This window comes from Rhinolophus sinicus, chromosome 9 (assembly GCF_057876585.1).
Source record: "Rhinolophus sinicus isolate RSI-liver-muscle chromosome 9, RSI-T2T, whole genome shotgun sequence".
Classification (NCBI taxonomy): domain Eukaryota; kingdom Metazoa; phylum Chordata; class Mammalia; order Chiroptera; family Rhinolophidae; genus Rhinolophus; species Rhinolophus sinicus.
The window spans coordinates 30,150,090-30,170,456 of NC_142509.1; the positions used below are offsets into that span (position 1 = coordinate 30,150,090).

Sequence of the window (20,367 nt, forward strand, 5' to 3'; positions counted from 1 at the left end):
CACTGGATCTACCTCCGCCGGCGCTTAGGACTTAGAACGCGGTTCAACACAGAATGCACTCTCCTGCTCGCTGTGATTACGACGGGGCCTCGTTCCAGGGCGGCAGGTAAGTTCAATTGATGGAAGTTATAAGAATGTTTACAACGTGCACCGGGGAGGGGCTGGGGTGCCCACCACCGAGACTCTTGGGACATCTTGCATAAAAGAAATAAGTACTTAACCAGCGGCCTGCACACAAGTTTCTCACTTATTTATGAAAAGCCTGCTGAAGTCTAGAGACTTCTACCAGGCAGAGGTGTGTTCTTGAGACTAAGAATAGCTGCTGAGGCCTGACAGAAGACGCCTTCTTGTGACATCAGAGTGGCAGCACCCTCCCTCACAGTCAGCAGCTTGGGGTGGGGGTGGGGGGGGGACATGGGTTTTCTTCAGCTAAGCACCAGCTGCCTGGTTCCTCCTGGGAGGCTGCATGAGCTTTGACTAAGGTGCAGGAAGTGGCCAGGGGATGCCTTAAACGGGCAGACTTTACCTGGAATCTGGAGGTTTCTAACTTGTCACTTCTCCCCTTCCCCACCATCCCACTGTGTGCTGAACGCTGGCCACCTGACCTGACCAGTGGATGGGGACAAAGAGCAGAGGTCACTGGGGATGGGCGGGGCAGACCCCTGAGCAGTCTTGGGACTTACATCCTTCCCCCAGCAGGGAGAGGGCATAGACTCACCTGGGGGGCTTCTAACAAGTGTGGACCCCAGCCCACCCCCCCACACAGGGGGATTCTCAAACACACCCCAGTTTGGGAGCTCCCCATCTCAGGGAAGGAGAACTCCCCGAGGAATTTGCTCAAAGCCCCAGCAGGTGACCACTGCCTCCTTCTGAAGTGAAAATAAGTTCTGGGGAGACAGTACTGATTAAGTCAAACTGAGGTTGAATTGTGGTTCCTGCCAGGAACTGGGAGCTTTCAGTGGCGGTGTTAGAGGGACTGAGGGGAAAGGAGAGAGGAAAGGAAATGGGAACTGTTTAAACGGGTTAATTTAAAACGATGTATTTAATGATATCTTCCCGTCTGCAGGCTCTCAGGCGTGGCATGTCACTAGCATGTTACTGGACATTTGCATTTATGTATTGTACGTATTTACCGCACAGAGTTGTGTGCATAAAGCTGGGTGCTCCCACCTTTATGGTCACTAAGAGGAGTTTGAGGGTAACTGAGGCTGCACGTGATTTTGACCTTGCACCCTGGCTCTGGGAAACTTAGCCCGCTAGGCCTCAGTTTCCCCTTTTCAAAAGCGTGGTTTTGCCTTGACATCTAGTAGGAGACTGACACGTCATCTTTTAGAAACTCATTACACCTGACTTACGTTCACCCACGTGCTTTGTCTTCAAGAAAGGACCAAGGACGTGAAAGCCAGAGAACAGAAGGAATTTGCCCAACATCACACTGACATGACCCAGACCCTAACGTTCTCTTTACCAGGCCTGTCCCTACAAGAGTGACCCCTGATGCTCCGTTGGCTGCGACTGGCAGCCAAGGAGAAGCAGTTCTGTGGTGCCACCTGTGAGCTGTCCCTGTTGGCAACACGGCCCTTAAGGCTGATGTGCCGGCCCGTCTCTGGGATACAGGGTTAATGAGCTGTGTCTCTCAGCGCAGCTGCCAAGCGCCTGTCTTAGCTCAAGGTCATCCCAGGACTCTCCAAGAAAACACTGGCCCAGGCACAGGGACACCCAGGGGGTCACAGAGGAGTCCCACCACCGCCCTGATGGGTTTTGTGATGATTCTCCGCCCTGGAGGCACCTTTGCAAAAACACCAACACCTGGGCCCTCCCCCTCAGGGATTGAGTCCATGCTCCTGGGACACACCACACAGGTATGCTTGATGCATTCCCCATGTGGGTCTCCTTCGAGGCGAGGGTGGCCACAGTAGTCGTCAAACCTGACAATGTAGTGGAGTCACCTGGGGTGGGGGGGGCGGAAACACCCATGCCTGCCCGATTTCACTGGGGTCTGGAGCATGGTCTGAGCATTAGGAGTTTTAAATGCTCCCCAGGAGGTTTAAAGGTGCCTGGGCTCTTGCCCAACCCACCCCCTCCACCCCATCCCCCACCCGGCAGAGGGCTGCTGGAGCTTTTCCAGTCCCTCCAAAAGACACTTTAGCCCATGGTGCTGCTTCGAAATCTGTATATGCATCTCGAGAAAATGCTGTTCTTGACTTCTGAATGTCAAGAAGTCAATCCAAAGGGATGTGTCTGTCTGTGCCATCCTCACTAGGAAATGAAAGCTCAGTGTGAGTGGCATGAAGGCTCTCCCCCTCTGCCCAGCTTTGGAGACAGAGGACAGGGAACTGTGCTGTCATCCAACCCCAGGCCTCAGCACTCGTCTTTGGAGGGCCCTAGCCTATCAGTCCCATGGATACGCTGCAGGATCTGAGCCCACAAATCCCCCCTAGGCATTTTGGGGCACCCCCAGGGCTGTCTCACTTGTGCCCTGATAGTCTGGCTTGGCCACCCTGGTGACCGAGGTCCCCTGGAAAGAACCCTCCCCAGCATGCGCTCTCCTGTTTGCGCTGACCCACAAGCCCACGGGACACCTATAATACCAAGTCCACTCCTGACTGCACCCCCTTCCCTCTCCTCAGAAACTGACACATATTCACCAGGTGACATCTGGTGGCTGGGCTTGAGGCCCAGGTTTCACAAAATCCCTGAGGCACGACCGCTGGGCCTATCTATATTCTGACAGGCCAAGGGGCAGGCACCAAATGTCCTTCTCATCACAAGCTGAGCACAGCTGCCCTCTGAGACTCTCGCCCAGGTCTGCCAGCTGGTGCAGGGAGACTGCCCTCTACCCAGTCCCCACCCAGACATGACCAGGACCAACAATTGTCCCTAAGTTAACCAGTTGACCAGAGTCTTAGCCACTGGTGACACAGTACTCTCCATGTGTCAGCACCACGCAGGCACTTCACATGAAGTGTCATGTACCCATTTTACAGATGGAGACCAAGGATTCCAGGGGTAGTCATTGCCTAAGCCCAACTTCACCCCCAACCTCTACAGTGGACACTCTCAAATCGGGGTACATAACAAACACCCCTGTGATTCTATCTCTGTAGGCCCCTGGAACCTGCATTTTAATACAAGAATGCAGGAGATCAGCCTTGGAGACTCCTTGCCCCGTCCCCTACTCTCCCATGCCCTGAGTCTTAGGACCTGTTCTAGGCCCAGCCATGCTCATCCTCGCTGCATGACCTTGACCCCTCTGAACTTCCTCCCCTGTGAACATGAGAGGGTTGAGCTAGCCAAGTCCAAGGGGCTCTTCAGCGAGCCTCGAGCCCCCCAACTTTTCTCCTACCCCATGTGCTGAGGGGAGCGGGAGAAGGCTCCTTTTCTCCGGGTTTCTCCCACCAGCAGGCTCCTCCACCAGGTCAAACAATGATCCCTGTCCCAGATTTTTACCTGCTTCTATAAGCAGGGACCCAGAAGCCCCCAAGCATCTCCTCCCACCAACTATCCTGGAGTGTCTGGCAGAGGGGCCGGTCCCACTGCTTAAAGAGCTGTTGGGAAACCGCCTGCCTTCCCTTCGCACCAGCTCCTTCCCTCATGAAGGGTAGGGCTTGCTTCCCATCCTGCTCTCCGCATGCAGCCAGCCCCCAGGAGAGCTGTAAGAGGCAGCCGAGAGTGGACCTCTGGGAAGAGCGTAGTCAGCAGGCCCTGGGCTCTGCTGAGTCAGCGTGGCCTGGGGATGCCAGGCTCCCCGCCTCTTCCCTCCACTGCGCCCCAGGCCTGCCCGTGCCCTCCACTGCCATCTGCCCGAGCTGGCCCAAATGGTAGGTGCCTGCTGCCTCCTCTCCCAGGTAAGCCCCAAATTACCGACTCCACCGGCTCTGAACCCCAACATGTATTTATCATCCTGCCTCACAGGCACTCAGCCGGAGTCTCGCTTGTACTTGCAGCCATCCCAGGAGTGAGGGAGGAGAGAAAAAGGGGGCACATGGATGTGCCTGTCCCCCTACCCCCTCTCCCTGGCTGGGGAGGTGCTGATGGTACCGCCCTGCTCTCAGCTCATCCATTGTCCCCAAGGCAACCGTTTCAGGGTCCAGTCCCAGCCCTGTTGCCTGCTACACACTGGGGGTGGGAGCTTGCTGCAGGCCAGGAAGCCAAGAGGACCGTAATAGCAGAGAAAGTACCAGAACCTGGTTTTCCTCGTGGTCTGTGCCCATTGGTGGCCACAGAGGTAGCCCCTAGGGAAGGGGTGTCCCTCCCTGCACCCAAGTGTGGAGTCTGTTCCCACAGGTCCCTAGGGACAGTGAGTCCATGAAAATCCAGCAGCTCAGTCCAAAGGGCCTCTAACTGCCCCTCCCCTGCCCCGTCCCGCCCCAGCTTTGCCCCCGGCCCGCCCCAGCTTTGCCCCCACCCTGCCCCAGCTTTGCCCCAGCCCCAGCCCCGCCCCAGTTTTGCCCCCACCCTGCCCCAACTTTGCCCCAGCCCCAGCCCCGCCCCAGTTTTGCCCCCACCCTGCCCCAACTTTGCCCCAGCCCCGCCCCAGTTTTGCCCCCACCCTGCCCCAACTTTGCCCCAGCCCCGCCCCAGCTTTGCCCCCACCCTGCCCCAACTTTGCCCCAGCCCCAGCCCCGCCCCAGTTTTGCCCCCACCCTGCCCCAACTTTGCCCCAGCCCCGCCCCAGTTTGGCCCCCACCCTGCCCCAACTTTGCCCCAGCCCCAGCCCCGCCCCAGTTTTGCCCCCACCCTGCCCCAACTTTGCCCCAGCCCCAGCCCCACCCCAGTTTTGCCCCCACCCTGCCCCAACTTTGCCCCAGCCCCAGCCCCGCCCCAGTTTTGCCCCCACCCTGCCCCAACTTTGCCCCAGCCCCAGCCCCGCCCCAGTTTTGCCCCCACCCTGCCCCAACTTTGCCCCAGCCCCGCCCCAGCTTTGCCCCCACCCTGCCCCAACTTTGCCCCAGCCCCAGCCCCGCCCCAGTTTTGCCCCCACCCTGCCCCAACTTTGCCCCAGCCCCAGCCCCGCCCCAGTTTTGCCCCCACCCTGCCCCAACTTTGCCCCAGCCCCGCCCCAGCTTTGCCCCCACCCTGCCCCAACTTTGCCCCAGCCCCGCCCCAGCTTTGCCCCCACCCTGCCCCAACTTTGCCCCCACCCTGCCCCAACTTTGCCCCAGCCCCGCCCCAACTTTGCCCCAGCCCCGCCCCAGTTTTGCCCCCACCCTGCCCCAACTTTGCCCCAGCCCCAGCCCCGCCCCAACTTTGCCCCCACCCTGCCCCAACTTTGCCCCCACCCTGCCCCAACTTTGCCCCAGCCCCGCCCCAACTTTGCCCCAGCCCCGCCCCAACTTTGCCCCCACCCTGCCCCAACTTTGCCCCAGCCCCAGCCCCGCCCCAGCTTTGCCCCAGCCCTGCCCCAGCTTTGCCCCCACCCTGCCCCAACTTTGCCCCAGCCCCAGCCCCAGCCCCGCCCCAGCTTTGCCCCAGCCCCGCCCCAGCTTTGCCCCCGCCCCGCCCCAGCTTTGCCCCCGGCCCATCCCAGCTTTGCCCCCACCCTGCCCCAACTTTGCCCCCACCCTGCCCCAACTTTGCCCCAGCCCCAGCCCCGCCCCAGCTTTGCCCCAGCCCCGCCCCAGCTTTGCCCCCGGCCCATCCCAGCTTTGCCCCTGGCCCGCCCCCCGCCCCCCCCTCCACCCCACTCCGGCACAGCCCTGGACACCAGCCTGTAGCACCTTTCATCAGAGGATTTGGGGGAGTTGCCAAAAAATATCATGTGAGCATACCCAGCCCCCGTCTTCTGCCCCAGACGTTAGGATGGTGCAGGTTTCTTCATGTGTGGTCCGTAGATGACCTGCCTCAGAAACAACTGGGACCCTTGTTACAAATGCATGTTCCTAGGCCCCCACTTTGACATGAGGAATCCTGAGGCACAAAACCATTTGAGAATTATCCATGTGGCAGCCCAGAGCTATGACTCGGGTATCACTTCCCTGAGCCTTCATTTCCTGGTGCTTACAAGGAGGGGTGTGAAGAATGCATGTCCCACAGTATGGTCTTAGGACACTGTGAGGTGACATAATACAGACAGTGCTCAGCACTCAGTGAAAGGCAGCCCCTGGGTTATTACCTAGTAGCAGAACGAAATTGTGGTAAACTGATTCCGCAGATGGAAGAAGCAGATTTTCCATTGCCTTCCATTTTTTGCCAGCCGTGTAATGTACAGTGAAGACAGACTCCTGCAAGAGGTATGGCTGGTTCGTGGGTCAGGGCTCTGTCACTTACTAACCTCGTGAACTCGAGTGTATGATTGGAGCCCCTGTGAACCTCAGTTTCCACCTCTACAAAATGGGAATGCTAAATTGCCCAGTCACGTACCCTGTGGCTGTGATGGTTCAATGATACACTTTAAGGAAAGCCACGTGGTTACATAGACACCATTCCCCCCTCTGGTAGTTCCCTGTGCTCACTGCCCCTACCCCCACTTTGGAAGCAAAACGTATAGAAGGGAGAATGACACCCCAGCCACTGTCCTCCGGTCTCAAAATGCGGCCTTCCCAGGGACTCCAACAGATCTTGTACACAAATGTCATAGTAGCATTATTCACAATGGCCAAAAGGCAGCAACAGCCCACGTGTCCACAGACCGATGAATGGATACAGAGAAAGTGGTGTATCCAGACAATGGAATATTATTTGGCCATAAAAAGAAAAGAAGTGCTGACACATGCCACCATGTGGTTGAACCTTGAAACATCATGCTAAGGAAAAAGCCAGTCACAAACCGTTATGTACTTTACGACTCCATTTATAGGGAATGTCCAGAATAGGCAAATCCACAGAGACAGAAAGCAGATGAGTGGGGGGAGGTGGAGGATTGAGGGTAAAGGGTATAGGGTTTCTTGTTGTGATGATGAAAATGGTCTGTAATTGACGGTAGTGATGGCTGCACAACTCTGGGAAGAGACTAAGGACCGCTGACTTGTATACTCCAGACGGGGGAGTCACATGGTATGTGAATTGTATCTCAATATAGCCATTACCCAAAAAAAAGACCATTGGAATCACCTGGAGTTCTCATTTCAGATGCGTTCCTGGGCCTCCTGAGTCAGAACCTCTGGAGAAGGGCCCAGGAATCTGATTTTAAATTAAAACTCCAGGTGATCTGCATACACACAGAGCGTAAAGAACCATCCCTCCAGAAGACAGGCTGGTCAGTGCCGTTTCCTTGGCACTGGGGTCTTGCAAGTGTCAACCCAGCCTGTATTCGTTTCCTACTGCTGCTGTAACAAATGACCACGAACTTGGTGGCTACAAACAACACAAATGCATTATCTCACAGTTCTGGTGGGTCAGAAGTTTGGAGTGGGTCTCCCTGGGCTAAAATCAAGGTGTCAGTAGGGCTGGGTTCCTTCTGGAGGCTCCACGGGAGAATCTGTTCCCTTGCCTTTTCCAGTTTCTAGAGGCTGCCTGCGTTCCTTGGCTTGTGGCCCTTCCTCCAATTCAAAGTGAGCAATGGCTTGAGCAATGGTCTTTCGCACATCATGTCATGTCACTCTTGCCTCTGACCCTCCTGCCTTCCTCTTTTTACGTATAAAGCCCCTGGATTACATTGGTCCCACCCAGATAACCCACATTTACCACCCCATCTCAAGGTCAGCTGATTTGCAACCTTAATTCTCTCTTACCATGTATAGTCTGCTGCTTAATGGTGTAAGATGCCTCTCCCCACGTCTCAGGCAGTGAGGAAATAAAAGTAGCCCATCTACTGGGGCTGTTGCCTTTGTGTCTGAGAAGAGGTTCTAGCAGATACTTCTAAATACTGATTATCACTGTCTACTTCCACAGCCCTGAGCCCTCTGCAAAGCCTGCCCCACCGCTCCATGTAGAGCGATGGTGAAGTTAAAATAGATTTTGGGCTCCTGCCACTGCTTTCTGCTTCTCTGTTGAGTTTGTTTCTCGGACAACAATGCAAAGTTTGAAGCCCATCCAGGGACAAACTTCCATCTGCCCCCTGCAAGTTCCAGTAAGAGGTCAGTATTTATATAAATAATAGAAAACATGCTCAAGCTTCCCTCCCCAAAGAGCCCCCCGTCTCCTATTTTTAGGCGGTCAGCCCTCCCGTCCGAAGCCCTGCCTCTCCCTCTGTGGTCTGGGTTGAGATGTAGATGCTGGTGGCTGTGACTGGAGGGGGCACAATTATTTTAAAATCTCCTTGCAGGGATCACTCTCCCAAGACCAAAAATGATTTCCTAAGATGTGGGGGCTGGGCCGAGATTCAAGTGTGAGTTCTGTTTATTTGTCTCACCAGGTATTGTGGGGAAGCGTGAGCTCGCAGAAGGAGGAGAGAGGGGCTGGCTGTACAGTCCTGGACCCCATCCTCCCAGGGAGGGAATGAGCAGCTGTGGAGGGAGGGTCTGCTCTATGCCAACCATTACATTCTTGCTGAATCTTCTCTATAAAGATGGGATTGTGGATCCATTATACAGATGAATCTATCTCCAGCAACAACCCAACGTTAGCTTGAAAGACTAGGGTGACTTGCGTGAGAAAGGATTCTTTAAATGAGACATGGCATAGAGCACTCGCAGGGTTTCCCTCCCTGGACATATTTTAGGAGAGCATTGCTAATCCTCACTTGTTTGAAGTGGTTTAGTTATGGTCTTCTTTAAGTGAGAGGCTAAGCAAGATGGCACTTGGAGTCCCCGTAAATTTCTTAAGAGTCAGTGACCTAAAGATTAAAGGAGTCTTGTTGCTCCCAGAACGTTGCCAAGCCTTAGGAGTGCTCCCAAGCTTGGTGATTAGAGGGACAGGGGAGTGAGCCAGGTGAGTGCTAGGAACTGCCATTTACCCCGCTTCACATCTGCACTCTGATTCTGGTTTACGACCCGTTCTGAAACACCTTGGTCTTCCCATCCATAAAATGGGCATGTGTTGGGTGCCTCACCTCCAGGCTCCCGCAGCAGCCAGGACCCATTGGTGGGCCCTTTAGTGATGGTTTGTTCATGTCTCTTTGCTTCCAGACTCTGGGATCCCTGACATCAGGGACTGACTCCTTCACTGTAGTGTCCAAATTCCTGGCATCCAGTAGTGAGTGAGTGAATGAATGAATGAATGAATGAACAAATGAACATATGAATTATGACAACAGTCAACTGCAGTTGTCTCGGACCTGCTTGTAAGAGCAAAGTGTTAAACATTCAGGAATTTTGCAAGCCCCAGTTGTTAAATTATTGGTAGCTTAAAACTGACCACAGTGGGCGTATTTATGCCAGAGGAATCGGCCAACACTACAAATCAGGGCTTCCCTTCCCTTCTTCAGAGCCTGTTTATCAGTCCTCCATGGGGAGCACTCACCATGTCAGCCATTGTGTTAAGCACTTTACATTTATGAATCCACATTTAATCCTCACACCCACCATTATTATTGCCTTTCTACAGGGGAAACTGAGGCCCAGGCAGGTGAAGTCACCTGCCCAAGGGTGGTTTCGTAGCCTTCCCTGACACGGATGTGGGAGAGACCAAGGAAGACCATCCTCGCCGTCTCTGGGCTCGGCTGCCCATCGTGGCCTCACAGGTACCAGCCACTCTCAACGTGGCTGCTGTTTTTAATCAGCTCTTCTGGGAGAAGAGACGCAGTTGCCTGGTGACTAAAGTGTTCCCTATCCTCAGAAAGTCACGCTGTGTGCTGTGTGCTGGGAGGATAAAGATACCACACAGGGTGCCCCTCGCCCAGAGCTCCAGACAACAGATCCAATCAGCCCAGCCAGACCCCATGCAAAGCTCCAGGCTTCCTTGGTGACGCCAACAGCGCTATGGGTAGGATTGAATTAAACCCGTGACGTCCTAGAACAGGCAGCAACAGGCTTTGTGTGGAGAGAGCCCTACCGCGTGTGTGCATCATTGCCAGAGAAGGGGGACAAAGCCCGGGCAGAGGGTGGGTGCCACTGCAGGGCCGCCAAAATTCATGGCTACATCTGTCTACCCAGTATTTGCCTTTGGCCTGTCCCTTTGGGACCACAGGTGGGGGACAATCATGGACTCCCCAAAATTCAGCTTAAGGGATAATAGAGTCCCCAGGGGCCATTCTGGCTTGAACATTCCAGATCTCTGTGGCCCTGTTTACCCCCCTGCATGGTCACCTCCTGTTTGTGGGTCTCCCCACTCCTCCAGGAGTTCCTTAGGAGTGAAAGTGTGGCTCCTGGTTATTTCTGGATGTGGCTCCAGGACCCAGCCAGAACTCTGAACACAGCAGGCTTTCCATAAATGTGTAGGGAATAAATAAATGAACGAACGGACCCACAAATTGTGCCTTGGAGTCTCCACCTTCCTGCTGCCACAAGGAGCTCCAGATTGTTTCTCCATGCCCTGCCATCAGGAGTAAATCTCCCTGGGTTAGGTTACCACAACCCAGCCTTCCTCTCTTCCAGCTCCCAGCTGACTGGCTGACTGGCGAAGGGGGCTTGTTTGGCAGCAGATGCAGGAGAGCGATGGGGACCCTGGGATGGCCTCTGGGTGACATTAACATTGAGATCTGAAGAGAAAGCCCAGGCCATAGGAAGAGGGAGGTGAAGGGAGCCCCAGGCAGAAGGAACAGCTTGTCTGGGAGATGACAGTGGCCAGTGGGGCTCGAGATAAAGTTGACCGCATAGCAGGTGATGGAGTAAAGGTGGGATGCCCTCACCCCATACCTTAGGGGGCCTCTCTGGTCACCTGAAGGGCGGAGCAAAGCCATGTGACCCCTCACTGTCCTGGAGCACCTTCCCAAGGCCTTTATCCCCAACCATGCCAAGGGGAGGCGATGCAGTTGCAAGAACTCCATTTTCTGTCTCCCCAGTAGAAAGCACCATCATTGAATCCTTGAATTATTTAATAAAATCCCAGGAACCGCTATTTTAAGTCAGAATAAAATTGTTCCCAGCAGTTGTGGGTAATTCCCGAGGGGTCTGGGGATCCCCTTTCTGACCCCAAGGCCAGTCTGGGTTTCTAGATACCTTCTGACCCAAAGTGCAGTCTCTAGGTCTGCTTTCCAGTTCACTCAGACCAGCTGGAGCTGACAGACAACATTTCCCCAGCTAGGTCTTAGCAGCACCCAACGGTGTTTTTAAAATGCAGATTCCAGGCACGGCCCCAGCTCTCTGAGTGCCCACCAGAGTGGAATGGGCAGCTGGATTTTCAACCAGAATAGGGCTGATTCTGCTAGGCTGGCAGGTTTCTGGAGCCTCCTGGTGGCTCTAAAACGCACCCCTGCTCTGGGAAGGGCTGTGACTTTTGGTTGAGTTCTGTGGTCTGCACTATGGGACCCCCTCCCCAGTGCCTTGTGCAGCTGATGTAGGGGGGCCCACTCAAGTCTCTGTGAGCACTGAAGGACCCTTGATCCCCCCGAGCCCTATGCCGAGGCTCACGCCCGGCACAGACACTGACTACATAGGAATCATTGACGGCTGTGTCACCAAGCAGCACGATGACCTGGCCTTGAGAACTGGAAAGTCTTGACTTTTGAGTTTCTGCTCTCAATGTGTGACCTCTCTGAAAATCAGTGCCTCACTTGCAAAGTGGACATGATTCCACAGAGACCACCTTGTGCTGGGTCCCCTGCCATGCCCTTCTGAGGGACATCTCATTAACTATGTTATCCCCATTTTCAAGAGAAGGAATCCTGGTAAGACAGGTGGCAGGGGTGGCCCCAGGCACCCAACCTGGCTACAGAACCCTGTCCCTTAAGTCATGTTAACACAGAACTTCTCTCACTGACTTGGGGACCACCAGCATGACATCTGACAGTTTGCCTGAAATGCAGCTTCCTGGGCCCTGCCTGAGTCAGAATCCGTGGGTGGTGGAGTTCTCTTCTCAAGTTTGAGAACTCCCCCGCGCCCAAGCTCCAACGCTGAGGCTCAGATGGGCGGGACAGCACGTGGGTGTGTCCACCTCACCAGGGTGCTGGGAGGGGGAGGGGGGGTGAGGGGGTTCCATGCAATAAGCCAAACAAAGCGCCTGGTGCACCTTCAAGGTGGATTACTATTGTTACATGACCTTTATTGTTGTTCACCATAGAGCTGGTTATTGCTCGCTGTCCTCCTTCATGGTCGCAGGGGACTGTCCCTCCTGAGATCTGGGAGGATATGTGATGGAACCCGGGTGGGGTGGGCACGGAAACCTCCCTGAGGTCTGATCCCTCCTCTGTTCACACCCCAACTCTGCTCACACCTGCGTCTTTCCAGAGCCGACAGGGGTGCGGAGGGGGCAAGGCGCGACGTGCACGTCCGCTGCTGAGAGACCTGGGAGGTGCGCTTCTTGAGCCCCCCCACCCCCACCCCGCAGTTTCCGGCCCCGGGGCGGGGCGCTCCCCACTCCCCGCAGTGCTGGAAGCCGGTGCGCGCTAGGACCGCGGCGCGCCGCCCTCCGGTGCTATAAGAGGCCGTGCTTCGGCCCCATGCGGAATCCGCGACTCAAACCTGTCCCCGGAGTCACACTCGCGTTGGACCCGAGGTAGAACCGGCCGTTACGCAGCCGACGCCAACCCAGGGCCTGCGAGGGACGCGCCCCCGGGAGTCCCCGCCGCGGGCACCATGGGCGCTGCCCACTCCGCGTCCGAGGAGGTGCGAGAGCTCATGGGCAAGACCGGCTGTGAGTATTCCTCGGGGGACGGACGCGGGGACACGGATGGGTACCGCTCGCCGGTTAGCGTGGGGGCTCCCAAACCACCGCCGCCCGCCCGGCTTCGCTCCGCCGTGCTGTGTGACCTTGGGCTAGTAGCTGGCCCTCTCTGCGCCTCAGTCTCCCCGTCCTTCAAATGGGTGCCTGTCGACCACTTTGCAGGCTGTGGCGAGGAATGCCGCAGCTGCTCAGCATTGGCACTCTCAGAATTGGCAGGGAACCCCCAGACCTGAGGACTACAGACCCGGGAACAAGCAGGGCCCGAGCTCCCCCAGGGCCCGCGCTGGGACTGGGAGAGTCAGCGCCGGGGAGAGCCAGTGCCGGGGACGCCCAGCTGGTGCGCGCCCCGCATCTGAAAGCCGTTTGGATTCACGATGCGCAGGGGGCAGAAAGTTTTGAAGTCAGCGGAAGATGGGTGGGAGCCGGGCTCTGGCTTCGTCCTCCCATCTGTAAAATGGGTTGAGGTGGACCCACCTCCCTGGGTAGCTGGGAGGTCTAAGCAAGGCAGCGTCCGCAGAGCACTTTGCAGGAGCCCGACGACCTTCCTCGAGCTCGCCGGGACTCCCTGGACCCGCAGAGGCGGGGCGCACGGGGGAGGCGGGGAGACTGTACAGCCAGGCAGGGCTGACCGCAGGGACTTGTCTGGCGGAAGCGCCTGTCGGCCCAAGTCCAGCCAGTCAGGGAACTTGACCCTGGGCCCTGACCTCCGGGGCCGGGCTCTGCCACCAGCTGTGAAGAGGAGTGTGGGCTGAAGACCGAGGGAGGCCAAGTGAGGGGATATTGACTTTGGAGATGGACAGACAGGGTGTGAGCATCACTTCCTTCCTGGCTGTGTGACCTTGGACTAGTCATTTTACCTCTCTAAGTCTCGGTTTCCTTCTCTTTGGAATGGGAGTTCTGCTAGTACCTGGTAGATGTTAAAAAAACGGCAGCTGCAGATGTTACTTCTAAGAAGGCTCTGGCTCCTGACACCTTCTTTGAGCTTAGTGCAGACAATCAGCATCTGTAGTGGGTCCTGGTAAGAAACCAGCTGTTCGTGCGTGGGCTGCAAAATGACTCCTCCTGACCCCCAATCTGAACACCCCTTTCCGGGAGACTTGGATGGAAATTACAGAAAGCTCTCTTAACAACTGGAATGTGTGTGTGTGTGTGTGTGTCTGTGTGTGTGTGTGTATACACGTATACATATATGTATGTCTTCCTGTGTACAAATACAGAATTATCTGTAAATGGAGGGGGAAAAGGTGTGGTACATTATATATAGTGTGAAATATTTTTGTTTAAAAAAGGGGGAATAAGAATATGTATTTGTAATTGCTTTATTTGCATCAGTGACTCTGGAAGGACCCACAACGCAGTAAAAATAATGAATCCTCAGGGATTTGGTGGAAGGGGTGAAGGGGAAATGAACTTTTCACTGTAAACTTAGTTATATTTTCATTTTGAATCATGTGTGAATATTTTACTTCTTCAAAAAGTTTTATAAGGTCCAGTTCAAACCCCAGGCTAATGTGAGAGAGGAGGTAGGATTCTTCTTGCCCTGACTTTCGTGGGTTTCCCCCGTTTTTATTATTTCTCGAGTGCCCCCTCTTTGCCTCTCGCTGTCTTGTATCTGGACAGGTAGAGGTTCTCTATAGCTGGGATCTTCCCCCCCCCCCATCGCCAAGGGTGGGTTGGCCACTGGCCCCCATCTCTCAGGCTGCCCCAAGGGCAGGCAGGCAGTCTGGGGGAATTCCTGCTGGTGGGTTTCACAGGTGATGGGGCCGCAGAGCATGCTGGGAATCTTGTCAGTTTCCTGGGTTCGGTCCTGACGGGAGGTGACATGCTGTGTTCCTGTTCTGAAGCTTTCCTAGATGTGGCTGATATGGTATCTTTTCTTGCTGGCCAGAACTCAAATTTCACTTCCCAAAGGAGGAAGGGGTTCTGAGGTCTGAGGGGAAGATGAACCCCTTCAGTTCTCCATACTGTAAATATGTGGGAAGTTCCCTCTAGTCCTCTGAAAGGGGCAGGCACAGTTTAGGCACTTTTATCTGTTCAGCCAGTATTTATCTACCAGGGACTGGGGATTTAGAGCTGACCCAGAGAGGCTGATGTTCCTGAGGGGAGACACACATATAATCAAATCAACCCATTGATATTAAACTCTGTGAACAAAATAGGGACGTGAGGTCTGGAGGGGTGGAGGGGGGGCAGGGAAACATTTCTTTAGGGTAGGCCAGGAGGGCCTCTCTGAGGAGGTGATAATGGGACAGAAACCCAAATAAGGAGGAGCCAGCCACATAAAGATCAGTGGAAGGTCCATTTTGGGCAGAGGGAACGGCAAATGCAAAGGTCCTGTGGCAGGAAGAAGTTGAGAACAATAAACAAGAATCGTATGAGATGAGGACACAGCCATAATCGGGACTCAGGTTTGGGCAGGAGCCTGATTTAAGGGGTCTTTCTAGGTTTATGGCTTTGGGCAAGTGTTTAGTTTTATTAGCTATGCTTTAAACACATTTGTATGTCCCGGTCACTCTGAGCCACAGCTGAGAGTTAAATCTTGGTCTCAGTTCTTCCTAGCTGCACGATCTTAAGCACGTCATTTTACCTCTGTCAGCATCAGTGTCCCCATCTGATCCTAGGTTGCTAGGCTCCCCCAGCCTCTCTGAGCACCAGGATGGTCCTGGATTTGAAGCATCAACCTGGTCCCTTTCCCCATCTGGAAAAAATGAGAAGGGTGAGCATAGGATGGTGTGGTCGACATCATTGCTTGAGGGTGAAAGTGCTGAGCACTTTGCACGCACTCTGGTGGAATCTTCACGATAACCCTCCAGGGAAAGTGGCCCTATGGTTGTTTTACAGATAAGGAAACTGAGGCTCAGAGGGGTAAAGCAACTTGCCTGCAGTCCCACAGCTTATAAGTAGAGGTTTGGGGAATCACAGGATCCCTGAGGCAGCGGTCCTGACACCACTGTGCTTTCACTGGGTTTAGTTGCCTGTCAGATTTCTAGGAACCCAGAAGGGGTAGGAAAAGCCTGCCCATATATTTTTCTCGCCTGCAGGCCTTTGCACAAACCGTACCCTCTGCCTGAAGCACTCTCTTCATTTTAGCATGTACAATTCAGTGTTTATATACGGGAATGCCTCAGCAACCACCACCCGGGTGAAGGTTGCAAACATTTCATCTTAGCTCTGCATTTTTACGAAGCTCACGCCCTTTATCCTTCAGGACTCAGCAGAGCTACTGTTGCCCCCTTCCAGAAAGCCATCCTTGCCTACTCTCCATGCCTCCTTTGTGGATGAAATGCCCGTCTTCGGGATTCCACAACCTCCTCATTCCCTCCCATAACAGCACACATCACACCCTGTTGTAATTGTCGGCTTTGTCACCTGACACCCCCTCATAACTAGGAGCTTCCTGAGACATGGGGATGAATGTGTCTTTTCACCTTTGCGCACAGTGTGTGGTCCTCAGTGATAACACACGAGACTCATATTAAAGGGGTGACAACCCTGGGGACTTTATAACCCAAGGAGTATTGCCCAGGAACATGTGTCCCGTAGAAAATCTAGTGGCCCCCCAACTAGCCGGCCTTGGCCACGCTGTCCCTCCCGGCTTCTCTGGTTGCCTCCTCAGGCCATGCATCCCATTGGCTTCAGCACTGAGCCATCTCTACCCAAAATAGGCCTGAGTCCTAGCTCACCCACCTCCCTTGCCTGATAGAGCCTCATTGATTGATTTAAAACATAAACAAGTATTCCCAAACATCGCCTCAGCCAAGAAAGCTGACTACCTCAATTGTCAAAATTCATGTTAAAAACCCAAGCGAAGCCATCTTGCTTGTGTGTTTGAGTGGGGAGCTGGCCTTTCTGACACTCCCTCCCTGGCAGGAACATGGAGTCAGGCCCAGGGTGTGTCCCCCCGAGGTGTGAAATGGGCCCTGGACAGGAAGACAGGCTCCTGAGGAACCACTCACTCAAGTCTGTTCCCCTTCACCACCTTGAGCTGACCCCACTTCCCATCCCCCCTAATCCGTGCCTGCTCCTGGACTTGGAAAGGAAATAATAAGGAGGATTCTGGGAAAGGTGGAGGGTCTATTTTTTCCTTCAGGCTCCAAAACATCTCCACGAGCATGTCTATGTAGATGCCAAGAAGCTGCCAGAAGGAAGAAGGAAAAGCAATCTCCCAGATCTGGGGTTCAGACTTTGTGATGGTAACAGCTAGTGTTTACCAGGTGCCTGTCCTCTGCCAAGTGCTGGGCTGAGCCACACACTTTATGCCTAGTCGCTTACAGACTCTCCCAGGAACACTTTATTTCTACTTTATGGAGGAGGACATTGAGGCACAAGAGACGATGCGACCTGCCCAAGGCCATAGGCTGAGTCTCTTTTTGGTCTGTTCCCCAGACCTCATCGTTTGCGGATGGAGGCAGAGTTGTGGGTGGCCTGTGGGGCCTGGCGGGGTGGTGCGGGTACCCCGTTTTCCATCGGATTCTCACCGCTGGGCAATACTCCTGGGTTATAGTCTTCACATGCCCCGGACCACCGCTGCACCCCATTCACCATGTACCACACGTCCACAGTGCTCTAGGCACTGGACCCCCCATTGGGCAGGTGCCTCCCCTACCGTCCAAATGCTCGGGGGCTCGAGGGGTAAGGACAGGCTGGCCAGTCACCGAGGCACAGTAAGCTAAACGGCCAACAAAACCTACCCGGCTCCCTTTCCATTTCCTCCCGGGTGGACAGTGGCTTCCAACTCGGGATCCTGGGGGAGTCTCTACACCCCATGAACTAGGGTACAGGATGGTGTCTGTATGGCTCTGGGGTGGAGTGGACCCCAAGCACTCATCAGGTCCTCAGAGCAGTGAAAATGTATTTCACTGCGTGCACATCATACATCAATAAGAAAGTAGTAATAAAAGCACTTAATTTTTGTTTTAAATAGAAACATGAAAAATCATGGCTCCCTGGTAGGAAAAAACAATCATGTGTGTGAGGCCCCCGGGGGACCAGTCCCCACAAGCTGAGCTCGGGGCAGGCCCTCGGGGTTGGGGGATGGTCTAGTGTCCTGGGCACAGTGGTCAAGATCACAGGCGGGGGTCCCCAGTGGCCACAGCCCTGCAGAGTCCTCTCTACCTTGGTAAGGTCGGAATACCCAGACTTCCCTTGCCCACCTCCCTGGGTGCTCACAGAGTGGACATGTGCAGGCTGCTTTGGGACGCTTTGGAAAAGGCTGGGGAGCAAGTGAATTTCATTCCTGGGCACCGCAAAGCACCCTTCTCGGGCTCACGCTGGTATTTTGTGTTCTGTTAGCTGGGCCCGGTCATCTCACCGTTAGCAGTAGCTGTGGAGCAGGGCCTGGAGGCCCGTGTGCCTTGGGTTTGCCCTGAGCCGCCTTGCTGAGACACGTGGTCCAGGCCACCACCCTCTGATATGTTCATTCCACCCCGTTTGAAAATGTAGTGATTGACCAGATGGTCTGTGATCCCTCCGGCCAGCTATGAGTAAGCCAGCAGCTATTTTTCTTGAACACTGCATGTCAATCATCTTCCGATCCTCGGTACAGCCCAAGGAGGGGGGGATTGTTGTTGCCATTTTACAGATGAGGAAACTGAGACTCAGACATGTGAAGTGACAGATCAAAGTCACTTAGATGCTGCATGTGGACCCTGAATTCAAAACCAGGCCTATTAGTGGTTGCCTGTTTTTCAATATTGCCTGATTTTCAAGTGCAAGGAGAAACTGCCTCTCCAACTTGACATAAACCCCATGCGGTATAGACTGAGACTGTAAGAGTCTACGAGTCTGTACGTCTGAGAGAAGCGACACTGCTGCTCCATGCCCTCATTAACAGTGTTCCACATACTTGGTTATTAAGTTGGAAAGGGGAGAATTAGATCTCCGGGCAGAAGGGATTATTTCTGGATGGTATGGAATGTTCTGGAATTGTGGGCTCTCCCTGAGGAGGGCAAGCTCAGTGGTGGGCCATGAGAGGGGCGATGGGAGGAAGAGGCTCATGTCTGTTTCAGAAGAAGAATTTGTGTTTTCTCAGTGTGGAAGCAATTGGCAATCCACTCTAAGACTTCCTAGCTCCGCGATTAGTAGTAATTAGATCCCTTATGCGTCTTTCTTTCTTGCCTTTCCCACCCCCTATGCTGGCAGGATATTTTTTTGTGAGTTAATGGCCCCCAGAATGCAGCACAAATTTAATCAACGCCCAGATACACCATACGGCCCAATCATAAGGACAGAATACTTTGAGTGTTGATAAGATGCTTTTACTTTTGCAGAGACCTTTAGTAGCTATTATCTCAAGCTGAGGGAATGAGGCATTTTGTGTTCATAAGTACTCACTGCTCTGGGAAGATAAGGCAGGGCCTCCTTCTGCTGGTGGCACTGGGCAAGGTGACAGGGAAGAGCCCGGCACCCTGGTCCTGCCAGCCATCCTGTCTCCTGATTCAACTGTATTATTAATTCATAAAGCCAGAAGGTCGAGTGGGTGATTTCTGTTGATGGTGGCAGCCACTTTGAAGCACTAGGACAAGAAGGCCCTTTGTTGTCCCAGCAGTGTGACCTTTGTGGATAGGCAGGCTGTCAGAAGTGGGTCTTCCGTTCTGGGCACAGCTCCCTGGGAGATGAGAAGGAACAGTCAGGTCTCAAGGCCCAAGTACCTCCTGGAAGGAGGGCAAGTGGCATCAGCACTGTTGGCATGGCGTGGACAGTGATGGAAGAGAAAGTGACTCCAGCGAATGACTTCCTGTGCACTGAGGTTAGAAGGGGGTTCCCTTCCTTCCTCCTGAGCACCCATGCCAGGGACTCCGTGATCAAAGAACCCCAAGTGAGCATCCCACACCTCGCAGGCCTCACCTGCCTGGTCGTTCTAAGGGGTTCTCTTGGCTTTTCCTCACCTGCATCCCTGAGACCTCAGAGATGCACATGGGCACACACTGGCCTCCCATTGCCAAGGCCTTACCCAGCAGGTAGGCGTGGGTTTGAATCCTAGTAGCACGGCTTTTCCCTGTCTAGGCAAAGTAACTTTGCCTCTAGGTCTGTTTCCTCATCTGTAAAATGGGAATCTGTCACAGGGCTGTTAGACTCAAATGAGAATGTAAGTAAAGCTTTTGACACGTCAGTGTTCAATAGTTTTTGGCAGGTATGAATCATATTGATTACAAACCTTTCAGAAGCAGGCTACATTTCTCCTTTTTTAAGGGCATTCTAGAACTTGCTTCCCTAATGCATTCCGTTTTTGACAACTCATCTTTCACGTGCCTAAATTCATTATTTTTTGTCCTCTGTAGTATTTTTTCTTTACTGTTAAGACGTATGTGTTGGTTTTATTATTGTTTTGTGCAGACCCTATTAATTTACTGCAACCATTCTTCCTTATAGATTTAGTTTTCTTCTTACATAGTATACCTTTCAATAGGTTTTTCGATGAGTCTCTGAGTGTTATCAGCTTTGAAAATATCTTTATTTTGCCAGCATACACAAACAATCATTTGGCCAGCTATAAAATTTGAGGTTGCTGCATTATTTTCTCTCAGCATGTTATGGTCTCTTGTTGCTCTTGAGAAGTCAGCCTTTTTGTCTAGTATTTCTTTGTAGAAATCTGCCTTTTTTTTTTTTTTTTTTTTTGCCTCCTTTAAATTTTTGTTGTTTTTTACTGTACTATGTCTAGATGTGGATTTATTTTACTTATCTTGCCTGGGAATGGCTTATATTGTTTCATTCTAAAGATGACTC

The 20,367-nt window shown here is 53.6% G+C and overlaps 1 protein-coding gene across 3 annotated transcripts in view; it reads left to right on the plus strand.

Moving 5' to 3' along the window:
* The first annotated feature begins 12,350 nt into the window (after positions 1 to 12,350).
* The window catches only part of TESC (tescalcin), a 57,167-nt gene continuing 49,150 nt past the window's right edge, over positions 12,351 to 20,367 (plus strand). Inside the window, exon 1 of one of the 3 annotated variants that reach the window (XM_088800991.1) lies at positions 12,351 to 12,612. In XM_088800991.1, coding sequence (XP_088657117.1) covers positions 12,555 to 12,612 — 58 coding nt within the window. In that variant the 5' untranslated portion in view covers positions 12,351 to 12,554. The remainder of the gene's footprint in view (positions 12,613 to 20,367) is intronic. The other 2 variants (XR_002139398.3, XM_019753958.3) reach the window with 2 other exon arrangements.